Below are 17,617 nucleotides of genomic sequence, written 5' to 3'. Positions count from 1 at the left end.
GGGAGTGGTGGGGAGGTGTTGATGAGACCAGCTGGAAGGGAGTAGAGGCAGAGTCCAGGGAAAGGAGAAAACGAGAGGAGAGAGATGGAGAGAGAGATGAAGCAAAATGAGGGCCATTCAGAAAGGGGAGAAGCAAGGGATTGCTGGAGGAGGAGAGTGACCCTGTCAAATAAAGGGAAGAATTGGGGAAAGGGTGGGGGCATGACAAAGCAGAGGGACGGAGGGAAGGAGGGGGGATGAAGCCAAGAAGGGAATGGAAGAGAAAATGGATGGCAGAGGGGCCCGGAGGAGGAGGAGGAGAGGGGGAAGGGAGCAGCGAGGCAGAGAAAGGAAGAGGGGGAGGGGCAGGAGGCGAGTGAATGAATGGGGGGAGAATGAATGGAGGGGAGAAAAAGGGATTTGCGCGCGGGGTGGGGTGGGGGCAGCGAGCTTGGAGCAGGATGCGGCCGGCGAAGGGAGAGAGAGGAGAGGGCTCGGGAAGGAGATGGGGACAGATCTGGGAGCGGGGAGGCGAACGAGAAGGGAATGGCGCAGGGAGAGCAAGGCGCGCGGGGCGGGGGAAGGAGGAATGGGGCGAGGAACGGGAAAGGGAGAGCGGGGCGACCCGGCCGGGAAGGACGCAGCAGCAGGCGGCGGAGCCCGGGCGGGACTGCGGGGAGCGGGCGACGGGCGAAGGCCGGCCAGAGGAGGGGACGGGCGAATGAATGAATGAATGAATGGGTGGGTGGGAAGGATGGATGGATGGATGGATGGATGGAGGCAGCGGCCGCGCTGCGCCAGGCCGGGCGCCCCGTCTCACCCTCCCTTGCTCTCGGAGAGCAGCATGGCCCGGCCGGCGCTTCCTCCGCTCCGCCTCTAGTCCAGCAGGCGCCGCAGCGACGCGGGGCCGGGCGGGGGCGGCGGCAGGAGCGGCGCAAGCAGCGTCAGGAGCGCACCGGGGCCGCGGACAGGCGGCGGAGCCATCTTGCCGCCGCCGTCTTTCCCAGCAGCCCCCGGGAGGGTTTGGGGAGGAGTGAGGAGGAGGAGGAGGAGGGATGGAGAGGGGAGAAATAGCGGGGGAGGAAAGGGCATGGGTGGGGGGTGGGCGCCGGAGGAGAGGCGATGGGAGGCTGCAGGGAGCGCAAGCAGCAAAGCAAGGCGCGCACCCCTTGACACACACACTCCCGACCCACGCTTTGGCCTCGGCAGCGCAGCTTCTTCCCCCAGTCCCTGCACAACACCCCACTTCCACGTCACCCCCAGAAAAGAAAGGGGGGAACACCACCAGTCTGCAGAGACTTTTTTGGGATGTGGGCTGCTCTTTTGACGAAGGGAGGAATGGCAACATTTGGGGAATGGGCAAAGCCTTCCACATTTCTTGGCTGTCAAGGATGCAGCCCAGCCAGGTCTGGGTCCTTGGCATCTGGGGCCACCTCCTCACTGCCTGGGAGAGTCTGTGCCTTTGACAGCGGCATCAACAGGCTTCCACTGCCCTGTCTGCAGCACAGCAGGGGGTCGTGAGCTGCCCACTACAGCAGGAACAGGGAATTGTGCCCTGTCAGCAACGACCACTATTCAGGGATAATGCTGGGAGGTTCCTGGGCTTCTTAGGGGTATCTGGTTGGCCACTGTGAGAACAGAGTGGTAAAGAGACGATCCAATGACCTGATCCAGCCAGCTCTCCTTACCGTGACCTAGTCCAGTAACATCAGGGGGACTCCCCGGATCCCCATCCTGGCCACTATCAGGTAACAAAACTGGGCGGCGGCACTGGCTTTTGGAACACCTGAGCCCTACAAACCAGTTGCATTGTTCCCCCCACTGCAAGTTAATTCGTTTCCTGTGTTTGTTCCGGTGAGACATTAACTGGCACCACCCCAATGGTGCAATATCAGTCAAAGGAGGTTCTCCTCCTTGCCATCCCTTGAAAAGCAACTCCATCACCATCAGTTTGGCCCAGCGGACGGGTCCATTCCAAAGCAGAAGTGAGATTTCGTTGGAGCATATTGCTGCAGAGATTGCAGCTGCTTTTTGGGGGGTTGGAGAGCCTTTAGATAGGAGTACAGCACCTAGCACAGAATGGGAATTGCTTAAACGCTATACATGTGTACACTACCGGCCTAGCCCAACTGAAGTGGGGGGTCAAGCAGCCCAGGGTGATGAGGAGCAGCTCTGCTGATACCAGAAGCATCTACCTGACCATGGTTGATCTGCACCATCAAGATCCAGAAGCCATGACACCTTGACACTAACAAGGCGTGCCAGCGGTTTCCATCCAGCCCCTCAGCCTTGGAACACAGACCACTTTAACAAAATCAAAACTTTTGAATAATCATAAAACCTGTAACAGCATAATCTCTCTACCAGAAATCAAGTATCCTTGTATGTGCAGAAGTGAGGTGCATGAGGAAGGGCAGAGAAGAACTGAGCGGTCTTTAGAAGGTCCCAGGTTAATTCCCTGATGGCGTTTTGTGCAGGGCTGAGAGGCTCCCCTCTGACAGCACTCAGCAAGGTATTTGTCCCTTAGGAGCGCACAGGGGCTGGTTTAGACAGAGACCCCCTGATCATGCTGAACTTAACAAGTACTGCTAGGGAAATAACCAAGCTCTGCTAGAAATATGTAGTGTATCAGTCCTGAAATTCTAAAACAAGTAAATTCGTCTGGAAATTTCTGCACTGCAGGGGGTTGAGCCAGATGGCGAACTCTATGATTCTATGAAATCGCCTCTTCCCCCAGGAACCCTTCCGCAGCCCGCTCTGCGCATGCCTCTGACCACCCACGTGTTCTGGGGCTCAAAGGTGGGCCAAACAAAGCCCTGTGTCACGTTGCGTTGTGTGGCATTGCTGCGTTGTGGCCTCAAGCCAAACCTGAACTCCTGGGCCCGCTGCCGCCCCTGGAGGCTCCCTTCTCTACGCGCCCCATTCCCCAGCGGTGCATGTGGGGCCTGTTCAGCCTCCGCCCTCCACCGCCCGGGTCGCTCGGCCTCGGATACTTACTTTTCGCTGTGCCGCTGTTCGGACGGGCGGTGTGGCTCCGAGGCAGGGACCCCGCTGTCGAGGCCACTGGCCTCCATTGGAGTGGGGGGCTCTGGGCTGCCCTGTGGGGAAAGGCTTAGTTTAGCAGGAAGAGGCCACACGGTGAGGGTCTCAACACCTCCCCCGCCCTGTATGCACCCCCCCCTCCAAAAACGATGCTCGTGTGGAGCAGGCACCCCACCCTGAAACCCTTCCTCTCCCCCATTCCGTACTCGCTCTGGAACTGTCATCTCCATCTCCTCCTCCTCTTCCTGCTGTTCCTGCTCCTGGCCATGGCTGGGGTGTCTCTGGGGCTCCGAAGGCAGGGGAAGGGTGTTTCTTCGCTTTTCCCTTGGGCTTGATGACCCATCTTGCTGGGTCTGCGGGCTGTGGCGTGGGGGGCTCTCCCCTGTCGGGGAGGTCTCTTTGGTGTGGGGGTAGCTGCTACCATCCCTTGAGGCTTCAGGGCTACGGGACTGAAAGCAGAAAAACAGGTGGTTTGGTTTTTTTAGATGGCCGGCTCCAGCCTGTCCACCTGAGGAAGGCTGCATTGAAATGAGAAATAATCCACAGACACATCTCCCCTGCTGCTCACAAGCCGGGGAAGGCGCAATCACGAAGCAAGCTTGTGACTGGATTAAAGGAAAGTAAACTGAGCCAGTCAATTAATTGATTAAATCCGCAACCTGAGAAAGAATAATAGTTTGGGGGAACATGCTTTCTTTGCTTTTAGATGATGATTCACCAATGTGTCACAGCCGGTATAATTTCAGAAAAGCCCTGGCTCTCCCATTAAAGAGGGAACACCCCTTAAGATGCTTGCCGTTTGCACATGTATTTTATTTGATTTTTAAAGCTGCCTGCCAGCAAGGTGGGGCTACTTTTTTTTTACTAGCACAAATGATTTTTAAAGCAAGTTTTAGATCGCTCCGAATAAAATGACTATCAATACGGCAGTGCTCACAAGAGGCTCATAGCTCTCAGCGCTCTTGAATATGCTTTATAGCTAACAGCTACTGAGAATGGTTGTGTGGACAGAACAGCCCAGCACCTAAAGTTATGAATCCTTAAATATGGACAAGAAAACAAATAATGCACTGAGACAGGATTGTTGCTTTTCTTTTTTGAAGAAAAAGAAACCCCTCTTCCACACACCCCCTGGGTTTCAAACGCCCGGTGCAAATTCAGTTTTCATGCAAGACTTACAACGCATATTTTTAAGTTCTTCAAGGCAAGCTCTGCCTTACACCAGGGACTGAAAAATTTGGCCAGAGGCAAGTGGTGGCGCCTGAAGCTTGGCAGCTTCTAGTTGGCCAAGCTCCGCCCATGATCTCCCATGGATTAGCTTGCCCTGAGCTAGGAATGCCTGTTTGTTCTTAAGCAGCATCTTGCTTTGAGCCAGACACTCCCCAAATGCCCAGTCTCACAGCAGCTTCAAACAAGGCTCTGGTGATTTAAGCAGGGGGCAGCATCTAGACACAGAGATCAAATGCTGAGCTGCTAGCCATGGGCCTGTTTCACCCCGTCGGAGCGCATTCGTTGCCCAGAAGTCAGGGAAGGACCAGAATTGAGCACGTTTCCAGGGGAGAAAAACACTGCCCTGTTGCTCTGGAAACGTCACCTACTGTTTGAAGCCCAAAGGCTGCTAAGCAGCAGCAGAAGACAATGGATAATCTCAAGTATGGGAACGCGGCTTGTAGCCTGGTAAGTGAGCAGTGTTCTTCAACTCAGGGTGCCCAGATGTTGTTGAACTACAACTCCCATAAGGCAGAGCTGGGGGGGATGGGAGTTGTAGTCCAAGAACACCTGGGGTCACTGGCCTAGGGGAAGCTGCCACAACAGAGAAAGGGCACTTATACACACCACTGATGACCAAGGGGCTGGCTAATTACAAGGTGCTTTGAAACACCTGCCAAATGTATTGATTCTCATTTCCCTAATTAAAACAACAACAACGAGAAGGGGGTGGGGAACCACACACGAAAACCCTGGTGGCCCCCATGGATAAAAAGACTGAGCTGAAGTGGAGGAGAGCTGGATTCAAATCCTTCCTGCTGGGAAAGGTGCCCTCAACAGGTTGAAATGGTAATAATGTAAGACGCGAATCCTACAGGAAAGGAGAAAAGTACTAGGCAGAGGAAGAGGGGTGCGGGCAGGTGTTCAAGAAACCACTCTGGCTCTCTGGAAAAATTGCACAATGGGACTATCCAACCAGGACTGAATCTGTGATCCTGAACAGACACAATAATCCAGTGTGGGAAGCCCAGCTTTCTTGCCTTCAAGTGACTCAGGAAGAAACTGGGCACTCACCTTTCTGCTGCTGCCGCCGCTGCTGGAAGGCGACCGGGACCGGGACCTGGAGCGAGACCTGGAGCAGGAGCTGCTGTGCCGCTCGGAGCCAGAGCGGGACAGGGACCCCGAGGCCCGCCGCTTCCTGGCGGGCGACTCGGAGGAGCCGGAGCGGGGCCTCCTGGCGCGGGAGCGAGGCTGCGAGCTGCCGCGAGAGCGGGACCTGGAGGAGCTGGATGCGGAGGAGGAAGAGCGGGAGGAGCTGGAGCCCGCGGGCCTTTCCCGCGGGCGCTGCAGGGGAGATGGCGGGTGGCCGGGCCGTTCCTCCGGGGGGCCGGGGCTGGCAGCGGCGGCTGGGACTTCCTGAGCGGGGGGAGATGGCTGAGAGAGCTGAGGGGGGGCCTCTTCGTCTTCTGCAGGGCTGGGCCCGGGGGCCTCCTTGGTCAAGAGAGGGGGAGGGGGCTCCTCGCCCCCGTCATCCTGCTGGGCGTGTTGTGCTTCCGTCAGCTGCGGAGGGGAAGGGGAGTCCTGGACCAGGGCGGCGGCGGCAGCTGCTGTCTCTTCCTCCAGAGTCTTCAGGGCCTCGGCTGCTTCCTCCTGATCCTCATCTCTCTGGATCTCCTCTGCCACCACCTGCTGGGGCTGCAGAGGGGCCGCAGGGGCCCCCCACCCCCGCAGGCCCACCCCCTGCTCCCCTTGTGCCTCGCGGGGGGCAGTCGCCCCTCTTTCTTCCAGGCAAGGCCCTGCTTCTTTGGCCACCTCCGCCTTTAATGCTTCGGGTAGCTGGGCTGCGGCCTCGACGGGCTCTGCCTCTTCTGGAGGCCCTGGCATCTCAGGGCCCCTCTTTTCCTCCCGGGGCCCCTCCTGCGTCACAGTTGCTGGCTGCTCTTCCCTGCACTCTGGGGCTGCGGGTTCAGCCTCTGCTAGGCCCTTTGAGGGTGGGAGAAGTGGCATGGCTGCTCCGCAAACTGGGGTGTCCGGGGTTTGGGCCGTGGCCTCTTTTGGCTGGGCCTGTGGGGCAATGGGCAGGGAAGGCTGGCATGCGCCCTTCTCCAGGGGAGCTGGGACGCCGGGCTCAGCCTGCCCCTTCGGCGTCTGTTTGGCCGGCAACACGGCAGCTTCTTCTTCCTCCTCGTCGTCATCCTCGTCGTCGTCCTCTTCGTCGTCCTCCTCCTCCTCTTCCTCCTCCTCTTTCACAGGAGCCCTCTGGGCTGCCCTCCGACTCCTGAGAGGCGTCTCTCGCTCTTCGCTGCTTGGGGCATGAGCGGCTCCTGGGGTCTTTACAGCTCTGGCCTGAAGGGAAGAGGAAATCACAGCATGCCTCCAGCAGCTCCACACCAGCCCCTCCTGGGGCAAATGCCTCACAGGCACCTCCCCACGCTGACCTCCCTCAACCCGCGCCACGGCCACTTACCTGCCTGACCCGGGTGGGGTGCTGCTCCGGTCTTCTTGGCCCTTCTTCATCAGATTCTTCCCTCTCCCGTGACACAATGCAGCTTTTGCCTGGCAAAGGAAGGGGAGAACCGTCAGCAGGTCAGGCCAGAAATGGCTTCCCACACAAGGTAGGCCACCCCAAGGGCAGCTCAGGTGGCAGCTGGGAGAGGCACAAGGTCCAGCATTGTGTTCTCGCAGTGGCCAACCAGAGGCATTTTGGAAACCTGCCAGGAGGATTCGAACACAAGATCCCTCTTTCCTCCTCTGGTTTCCAGCAAATGGTACTCAGAAGCATTGCTCTCCCTGACCATGGAGTCAAAGCACAGTCATAATGGCTAGTAGCCATCTTATTCTTCGTGAATTTGTCCACTCCTCTTCTAAAGCCATCCAAGTGGACGGCCATGCTGGAGGCATGCCATGATTTCCTCTTCCCTTCTGGCCATCACTGCCTCCTGTGGGGGGGGGGGGAGTTCCATAGTTCCACTGCGTGAGGAAGGACTTTCTTTCGTTTAGCCGTCTCGATTGCATCTTCACAAAGCAAACAGATCGGCTGCCAATCCATTCGCCCCCCCCCCAAAGGGCTCCAACCCCACCCCAGTACCTTCATTTTTGACCCTAGGAGCAGAGGAGGCTGCCTGGTAACAGCTCAGAACATTGGTCCATCAATCTCGGTATTACCTACTCTATTCCTGTGACCGTCACTGGTTTTATATGTTTTAAAAATTGAATTCTAATTGGTTGTGATGGCTGAGTTCCAAGTTGCTGTAACCTGCCCAGAGATCTGCTGACGAAGGGTGGGCAATAAATTGAACAATGATGATGCTACACTACCAATAACAGTAGAAGAAATAATTATAATAGTACACGGACTAGCCCTACCTAGAGATTTCACTGGGGACTGAGCCTTCTGCATGGTAAGCAGATAAGTCTGCCCCCCCCCCAGACATGGGTCTTCCTGATTACTGCCAACATGTGTACTACCAGAAGCCTCTCGTAATACTCAAGCAAGCAATGACATACACAAGCCGTGTGAGTATGTGTGTATGTGTACACACACACACACGGCTAGGAGCAAACATTCCCCTCTGCCATGCCTCTCCATTTTGGCTGATGTGAGAGCAGATGTGGAGGCATAGCCAGAAGTTGCTCTTCTCCCTGGTGGGTGTGCGGGTGTGTAAACACTCTTACACTGGCTCGCCTCTGATCTATGTACATCTAGTGGAACAATAGTTACTGATAATTCACATTCTGAACAAAAGCTTTGATCAACCTTGACAATCAGCAGGCATGGAAGGAAACGGATGTGCTAACAGGGCATCTAACAGGGCATCGCCTTAAGCCTCAAGGTGTGGAATGTTGCCCAGCTGTTCGGAGGGAGCAACACCACCACCTCGTCCCCCTGGTCACCCAAATCCCTCTGCAGCAGAAGCGTGTGCAAACACATCTTCCAAACAGAGAAACTGGATGAGTGCCTAGAGGTTTGCAAATGCCTGTCTGTCTGGGGCACCTCCTCCTGCCCTCTTTTTCTCTGGAAGTCAGGTACACGGGAGCCACGTTCTGAGCGGGTAAAGAGCACACACCTTTTAAAAAGCTAGACCGGGGGTCAGCAAACTTTTTCAGCAGGAGGCCGGTCCACTGTCCCTCAGACCTTGTGGGGGGCCAGAATATTTTTTTGGGGGGGGATGAACGAATTCCTATGCCCCACAAATAACCCAGAGATGCATTTTACATAAAAGGACACATTCTACTCTTGCTGATTCACGGACAGCCGGCGGGCTGGATTTAGAAGGCCACTGGGCCGGATCCAGCCCCCGGGCCTTTGTTTGCATACCCCTGAGCTAGACACTCAAATCCACACTCTGGAATCAACTGCATGAGTATGTTTCTTAGCAATTGAGAGGTGAGGCAAAAGCACATTAACCCTGCAGTTGCATAGCTGTGCTATAACAAGGAAAACAACATGGAGCATACATAGTGTACATCTTTTCCCCCTTTTTCTTTACTTAAGACTTTTCAAAATTGCAGCCGACCCTACAGAACATGTACTGTAATATCTATCATGCCCGTAACAACCCAGACTCTCAATAATGGCATCAGAATATTGTAACCAGCTCCGAATGGTTCATGTTTTCCAAATGCCATTTGTCATAGTCCATCCATTTCCGTAATTAACTAATGCAATCTTGCTGCATCATGTCTGAATCTGACCGTCTCCTAAGATGTCTGTATTACAGAGCGATGAAAATCTGGCTTAATATCATTCCGTCAGACCTTTTACACGGTTACATCTGGTTTTAAATCAGAATTGCCTAGAGCAGGGGTGGCCCCATTCCCTTCTAAGCAACCTTTTGAGGACAACATACCAGAGACAAAAAGCTGGTGCAGCAAGGAGTGTAAATTTTTCCTTTGCACAGGAGTTTAGCTTCCACACACATACCTCTCTATCCTCCACCCAAACAAGCGAGAGCTCAAGGACACATTCCAGGCAGGCAAAAATGCTCAGAGTGAGAAGCAAGGTCAGCAAGGAACGTGGCCTGGCGAGGATTCTCAGGGCCAAATGCAGAGGGACAGGAGGCCACGTTTAGCACCTGGACCCAAATTCCCCCACCGCTGACCTAGAGTTGCAGGGTCGATTCAGATGTGATGCTAAATAGCAGTTCAGCATTATCAGAATGAGAAACGGAGAATCTCGGGTCCACGTGTTCCCCTCCCCCAAGTATGAGACCTCTGGGCATAGGGCGGTACAGTGGTACCTCGGGTTACATACGCTTCAGGCTACATGCGCTTCAGGTTACAGACTCCGCTAACCCAGAAGTAGTGCTTCAGGTTAAGTACTTTGCTTCAGGATGAGAACAGAAATAGTGCTCCGGCGGCGCGGCAGCAGCGGGAGGCCCCATTAGCTAAATTAGTGCTTCAGGTTAAGAACAGTTTCAGGTTAAGTACGGACCTCCGGAACGAATTAAGTACTTAACCCGAGGTACCACTGTATATAAATTCAATCGATCAATCAAAGCTGCAGGGAGGAGTTTGGAAGCATCACTTCCATTGTAGATCAACCACACCTTGCTGTGTCACCCAAACCTGAGAAGCCAAAGCTGATCTTGACCGTGGTTTGTTGAAACTGCAAATGCATCCAAAGTCAGCCATGTAGGAAGTTGACATTCGTGGAGATGGCTAATGTAGGTCCACTAATTCCAACAGGTCTACCATGAGTAGAACCTAGTTAGATACAACCCGGCATTTAAGAAAGTGACTTATTTCAGCAAACCATGGTTAAGATAAAACATGGTTTAGGGTTCCGATGTAATGTCTGAAATGGAAGCAGAAGGCTCTGATTTTCCCATGGCTATTTTGGAGGAGGAGAAAGGAGGGAGGGAGTGATTGAGGGCAAGGTTTGCTGCACTCATCCCCCTAATTCTAAAATCTGGGTTATGGGCAAACCTAGGTTGCCCCAGAGTTGGTGAGGCTCACGTGACATCAACATGAAAAAGAGCCTTTAGTGTCACTGGCCCAGTCCTGAGCAATGCTTTGCCAACAGGGATTCAGCAGGTGCCTTCTGTTTCAACCTATAAATGCCTGCTGAAAACTTGGCTATTTTAGAATGGCACATTAAATTGATGGGCTATGCTGAAATGGCAAAAATGACCGGGGAAAAATTAGGAATCAGGAAGACCAACATTTTAGCAAGAAATGGGGAAAATATATAATTTATCTTAAAAATCATTGTAAACAATTAAAATTAGTAGTAGGATCGGAATGATACTTGTCGTTAACGTTGGACTACGGTTGTAATGGAGATTTAATAGAATTGTATTAGTAGAGAAGATGCAGGAGGAAAAAGGTTAACACTAGGACCCACAAAGGGGAGGAGGGAAGTCCATGGGAATTTATGGAATTCTCTTTTTGTTTTGGTTGTTTGACAATGGTTTGTAAATTTCAAAACTTGGAAAAGTAAATAAATATATAGAGAGAGGAGAGGCAGGGGTACGCATACCCCTAAACATTTTGTGAATCTTTGTACTTTTGTCCATTTACTGTATTTATTTCCCCCCGATTTGAACTATAAAATGGTGATTTTCTTGAGTCAAAACGAGAGTACCCCTAAACATTATTTTAAAGAAAAAAAGGACTGTATATAGGTATTACTGGAAACTGCGTTGATATATTTTGATCTCCCTGTGGAGTATTGTGGGGAAAACCTTCGCTGTGGTTCTCTACAGATTACAGTCATTCACTGACAGAATCTATCCCGTGTCACAATACAGCTTTAGAGCTCAGAGGTCAGCAGCCAATGTGATTTTCTCACTGTTCCGGCTGCAGGAGTATTGCCGAGAGAAGAGGCGCCCTTCTTTATCGCCTTCATAGACCTGACAAGGGCCTTTGACCTCATCAGCCAAAAACGGCTCTTTGCACTGCTCAACAAGATGCCCACCTAAGCTTCACAAGATGATTGTGTTTTTATAGCAACAAAGGTGTTTTTTAAAAAAATAAATAAATAAACTGTCCTTCAAAGTTATTTCCAAATTTCTTAAAGCGGACAATAAATAACTGACCTTCTTCTCAATAACAAACATACACTGCCTATCCTAATGGGGCATGAAGAAGCAATTCATTTAGAGGGAGAAACACACCAATTATTGATGCCTATCCTGTTGCACAACCACAAATTTCAACACGTTTCTTCTTGCAGTATCCCTGAGGAAGGAAGACTTAAACATGACCTTCGTTAATCACAACCTCTGATTTTAAGTAACATAAACTACTTAATGGTTTTATATCGCTATCTTGAAAGTTTTATTAATAACTGTCATGGTCAGTCAACAGTATTCTGACACCTGATATAAAACTTCCATGCTATCTTGTCCATCAGTAAATGTGCAGAATACGAACCCATAATTTACTGGAGAGTACCAGCTGTTTGCCCTCTGTTTCATCAGAAACACTCCACAAGAACAAGCTGTTTCTCCTCAAAACGTTTTCTAACTCATCAACTTCATTTTAACAGTCCCTTTGCTTTTTTACTAGGGGCTTTTTCCAAGGACCCATTTAACGTGCCAGGTCATCAAAGTTTGTGTTCCAAGTTACATATTTACTTGTTTTCTATACGGAATTTATAACCTGCCTTTCAATAGAGACACCCATAAGGATTTAAAAACAGCGGTCAGCAGACAAAAATGACAACATCCTTTCCTCCACCTTTTTGCCCATCATTTCAATCTTCTTATCAATTTTTCTTTCCGCAGGCAAAATATTTCTTGATCTTTCAGTGTTCTTATCCAATTCCTTAATTTGGAACTTAACACAATTTTTCTGAATTTTTTGGTCACTCTTTGGGGTTAGAATTGCAGACTTGTCAGTAACTAAAAGAGTGCCTTCCTTAATATCAACTACAGTGGTACCTCGGCTTAAATACTTAATTCATTCTGGAGGTCTGTTCTTAACCTGAAACTGTTCTTAACCTGAAGCACCACTTTAGCTAATGGGGCCTCCTGCTGCCGCCGCGCCGCCAGGGCACGATTTCTGTTCTCATCCTGAAGCAAAGTTCTTAACCTGAGGTAATATTTCTGGGTTAGCGGAGTCTGTAACCTGAAGCGTATGTAACCTAAAGTGTATGTAACCCGAGGTACCACTGTATTTCGGCCCCTACAATCCCTTCCAGGTGAGTTGCACCTGGATCCATCATTATTAACTTTCAGGAGGAACTTGAGAACAACCCTGCTTACCTAGGCGTTTGATGACTGAAAAACACTGTTCCTGACAGTCACTGGCTGAGATAATGTTTTCAACTATTTTTAAAATGTGTTTTCAAATGTTTTTATTACTGATGTGCTTGCTGCCCTGAGCTCCTTTGGGAGGGAAAGGTGGCATATAAACTGAAGGAAGAGAGAAAGAGAGGGAGGGAGGAAGCACCCTACTTTCACAGGCATGCTTGGTGGGGATGCAGGAGAGGGCCTTCTCAGTGGCGGTTCCCATACTTTGGATCTCCCTCCCTAGAGACGCTAGTCAGGTTCCTTCCTTGCTGTCCTGCTGGCAGGTGAAGACTTTATTCTTCCAACAGGCTTTTGGGAATTTACTGCTTGTATCATGCTGTTTTCATTGCAATCATTGGTATGTTTTAAACAGATTTTTTAGATTATACAGTCATACCTCGGGTTGAAGTCGCTTCAGGTTAAGCCTTTTCCAGTTGCGCTCCGCGGCGACCCAGAAGTAAAGGAGCACACCACGTCCGGGTTTCGCCGCTTGCGCTCAAAATGACGCCATGCGCGGAAGCGGCAAATCGCGACCCGCACAGACGTGGGTTGCGTTCGCTTCAGGATGTGAACAGGGCACCAGAACGGATCCCGTTCACATCCAGAGGTACCACTGTATAGCTTTAATTCTATCAGTGTTTAATTGTACAGTGGTAGCTCGGGTTAAGAACTTAATTCGTTCTGGAGGTCCGTTCTTAACCTGAAACTGTTCTTAAGCTGAAGCACCACTTTAGCTAATGGAGCCTCCTGCTGCCACCGCGCGATTTCTGTTCTCATCCTGAAGCAAAGTTCTTAACCCGAGGTACTATTTCTGGGTTAGTGGAGTCTGTAACCTGAAGAGTCTGTAACCCGAGGTACCACTGTATTTTAACAATTGCCTTTTCTATGATTTTAGTGGTTCTTGTTTTCATCTGTAAGCTGCCTTGACTCCCGTCAGGTAAAAAAGCAGGGTATAAATAAATATATAAAGGAGGAGGAGGAGGAAAGAAAAGAAGGCAGCTGTCTGTAACCTCACAGACTTCTCTTTGTATGTTTCGAATTGTCAGAGCCTCCGTTTCTTCATGGAACAGGATGAAACATTTGTACCATTTTTCTTTTCCACCTAAAATGACCACAGACTCTTGTGTAATACAAATATTGTGGAAAGTGCCACTAACTGGGAATGAACAAAATCAGTATTTTCAAAAGTGGCACAAGCTTCCAAATGCCACAGGAGCTCCAGGGTAGGCAATACGACTGCTCAGAACACAAACCATTCCAAGACATCCATTTTGGTTCCATTCCAAACATCCGCAGCAGGCAAAAGATATGCTGGCTACCAATTAGACTTAAGAGTTCCTGTTAGCCAGAAGTGTGGGCTCCGTTCCGGCTCTTTGGTTACAGAATTAAAAGCCAACAACAGCAATACAGGAATGTGCCTTAATTCTTTGGTTCTGAAAGGCAGCCAGCCTCCCAAGTCTTACTGGGGTGGAGAATCAGAAGAGAGAGAGAACGGGGCTCATTATACTCACTCTCTGAATCCGCAGCTTCCCGAGCTTCCCGTTCCAGACGTTGCCTCAGCAACTCCTGCTGCTTTTCCAGGTACTGTTTGATGAAGCTGTTTTGACTCATCTCCTCGCCAATCTGACAGGACACAATAGAGAAAGTGGGCCTTACAAGGAGGGCAAGGGTTTCGACCCCAACCTTAGGCAGTTATGGTGGATCTAGCAAGTCAGAATGGGAAGGCACAAACTCCAGGGAAGCAAGCCTAGGTGTAAAGCTGAGGAGCCCCTAAATTCACGCTGCAGCTGTGGGGACAGGAGTGGAACTGGGCACACACAATTATCGCGGGACTTTCAGGGCCAGCTGCAGAGAGACAAAAGGGAAAGGGATGCGCTCCCTGCAGCCAGTTCAATGTAGCACAACCACCCAGGGCAGCTCTCACCTGGGAATTGGGTTGGAAGGTGGTGTGAGGGGTTGAGTGCTTCTGGAGGTTTTCGAGCATCAGGGCCTGAAATGAAAAAAGGGAGATATCAGATCAGATAATCTCACACTGCCCAGAAGTTTGGTGGCACCCAAGGCTGGTCCATGCCCCAAACATACTAATCACCATCTCTCTTTTTTAGAAAAAACACCCTATCCCAAAGTCCATCAAGAACCATCTTCCATATGCTAAGCCATAAAGGATACAACCGGAGTTACACCAGTTTCTCAAGACGTCCAATAACCAAGCATCCAATCCATTCTCAGTTCCGTGAGTTAAACCCAGCATTCGTCTGTCACTTTCTCAGCGAGGATTAGCCTTGAACCCAACCCTGCATTTCCTAAACTCACCCCAACCCTCACTCAGCAACCTGACTCAAGAAATCCAAACCACCCTACCCACCCCAGCTCTTGTGACCTGTCCAAGGCCAACTTCTCCTTCATACCCCACAATAAGCCCAGGTCTCCAAGTCCTAACACAACGGCTCCTCCAAATCACTGCATGCCTTTCCACCAACACACAATGGTGAATCAGAAGTCATTACTTAATAATTTTGCACCACTTCTTTTGCGCCTCTTATTGAATGTAATTAATCTCACTAGGATTTAGTACAATCCAGCTGAATCCACAGATGTCAGCTTGATCAGAAATGGACTCAATTATCCCATGTCAGAAACCACCCATGCCACCAGCCTGGAACTCAAGACTCCAGTTGACATTTTTACACATCCAACCTTCATCAGATATCTTCAGAGGAAGCTCACATGCGATTCATGGTAAGATATTTAGCTACTAACTTGTCAACATCTCACTGAAACAGCACATCCGTACAGCACCAAACATGTACACCACCCAAGTCATCTCTCATCACACAGAACCCTGCCAGATGCATCACGGAAGTTTCTGCAACAGCTAATCATTTGCAGCACACTTCTTCATTTGCAAAAGACGATACAAAATGTTATCCTCTATCTGCACAACAATCCATTCAGGTAGGTCATAATAACTGGCTTTGAAAGAAGAAAAACCAAAGTCATGACGCTGAGGCTCATTTAATATTCTGTGTGCTTTTCAGATAAATCCTGGTTTCCTACAGCAGCTAATGTGGTCTTCCCCAACCCAGCGCCCTCCAGCTTTTTGGACCCCATCTCCCATTCACCTTGGCCAGTGTGACTGTGCTGACCGTGGTAGATGGGAGTTGTAGTCCAAAATCTCTGGAGCGACTAGGGTTGATCTAATGGTAACTAAACTTGATTTAAAGCCAGAGTGTAGCCTCTTCCACCTGGGAAGAGGCTCCACTCCAACCCAGCCAACCTAAATGCAAAAGGGCCATCTTCCCCCACCCCAAAAAAGTTACCTAATCAGAAGCAATGACAACCCCTTCTGCACACACAGAATGAGGTCTACTATAATAAGAAAGTTGAAAGCAGGTATCCGTGTCATTCAGTGATGAAAACAAGGACAAATTTCCACTCGTGCCTGAAACTCAGAACATCGACTAAAACAGTGGCAAGAAGTAGGCTTGGTGCACTGGTCTATTGTTAGTTGGCTCATTATTTGACCATGGGCAAATAGTCCATGAGGCTCTAAATGCCAATGTAGAAGAAGAGAAGAAGAGTTTGGATTTGATATCCCACCTTTCACTCCCTTTAAGGAGTCTCAAAGCGGCTCACATTCTCCTTTCCCTTCCTCCCCCACAACAAACACTCTGTGAGGTGAGTGGGGCTGAGAGACTTCAGAAAAGTGTGACTGGCCCAAGGTCACCCAGCAGCTGCATGTGGAGGAGCGGAGACGCGAACCCGGTTCCCCAGATTACGAGACTACCGCTCTTAACCACTACACCACACTGGCTCTCTAATGTAAAGGTGTTTACTTTTTAAAATTTCAGTACACTGTCATGTTACGCCTGCAAAACCCAAGAGCAAAAAAGCAATGCTTCTTATAGTGAACACTTCCTATTAACTGCAGGCATCTTCAAACGGGGGCAACAAGAAGTAATCGGCAACAAAAGCTAATGCCTAGTGAGCAGAGTTTGGAGACTTGGCAGGGGGCTGGACTAGATGACCCTCAGGATCGCTTCCAACTGTACTATTGTATGATCTCATGACTAGGGCCAGGGAGATCTAGGCTGAAATCCCCACTCAGTAATGAAGCTCATTAGGTGATGCTGGGCCTATTAAATGCCCTCAATTTAACCTACCTCACAGGGTTGTTGTGCAGATATAATGGCAGGATAACCATGTACACCACACTGAGTTCCTTGAGGGAAACGTGCATCTAATAAATATATATATTCTTCAACAAATGACAGCCGTCTAATTTTTGTTTTGAACTTCACATACAACCTGTTGGTCACTATTTTAACTATCTTTAAAGATACTTTCATTTGGTCAATTGACCGAATCTCTTGGGGGCCAAATTACTCCAGCCAGAAGAACAAATCAACAGAAAACATGCAGAATACAGGAGGAAGCGAGTTCTTTACAAAGATGGGGGAATTTACAGTGCCAGCCAGAAACATACTGACACTCGGAAAATGCAACTGCATTGTATCTAAGCACAAGTAATTCTCAAGAGAAGTTACTGATTGTGTAGCGCAAGCCTTGCCTAATTCAGCGCTTCCACCAATGGCTAATTTTTACAAAGAGAGTTACTGGGGCTCAAGCCCACCTGGCAGCCTCTCTTTTTAATCCCAATGACGTGAGGCTGGTTGTAGTCACTGATGGAAGAGCGACTCTTCTTTATGAGCACCCTGCAGGTTCCATGGTGGGCTCTCTCAGTACTTTCAGCCCCGAATCCTAACAAGTTGCAGCTCAAATTAAGACCTGACTCCCGCCCAGACAGAGTCTATTAACGCAGAAAGAATCACGCATGTGCAATGAAGTAAGTGCAAATAGGATTCATGTAACACGTAACTGACTCACCACACACAGCCCCATGTTGCCTGTTACATTTCTGTCTTGCCCTTCCTTCAGCGAACTCGTACGCCACCTGTTTTAACCTCACAACAACCCTGTGAGGTAGGTGAGGCTGAGATACTGACCCCAAATGTGCTTCACGGGTGCATGGCAATTAGAACCCAAGTCTCCCAGTTCTAGTACAGTGGTACCTCGGGTTAAGTACTTAATTCGTTCCAGAGGTCGGTTCTTAACCTGAAACTGTTCTTAACCTGAAACTGTTCTTAACC

At 50.1% G+C, this 17,617-nt stretch overlaps 1 protein-coding gene across 1 annotated transcript in view; it reads right to left on the bottom strand.

The window, feature by feature from the left end:
• The window catches only part of ACIN1 (apoptotic chromatin condensation inducer 1), a gene marked incomplete at its 5' end in the record, with an annotated part of 34,978 nt that overhangs the window by 14,757 nt on the left and 2,604 nt on the right, over positions 1-17,617 (bottom strand). Inside the window, 6 exons of the mRNA XM_083581963.1 lie at positions 2,977-3,077; positions 3,228-3,470; positions 5,305-6,576; positions 6,698-6,786; positions 13,979-14,090; positions 14,392-14,457. Coding sequence (XP_083438089.1) covers positions 2,977-3,077; positions 3,228-3,470; positions 5,305-6,576; positions 6,698-6,786; positions 13,979-14,090; positions 14,392-14,457 — 1,883 coding nt within the window. The remainder of the gene's footprint in view (positions 1-2,976; positions 3,078-3,227; positions 3,471-5,304; positions 6,577-6,697; positions 6,787-13,978; positions 14,091-14,391; positions 14,458-17,617) is intronic.

Source organism: Podarcis filfolensis (genome assembly GCF_964270895.1).
Source record: "Podarcis filfolensis genome assembly, chromosome: 13".
NCBI classification, from domain to species: Eukaryota; Metazoa; Chordata; class Lepidosauria; order Squamata; family Lacertidae; genus Podarcis; species Podarcis filfolensis.
Note: the sequence above shows the minus strand (reverse complement) of the source record. Positions and strands in the feature narration are given on the sequence as shown.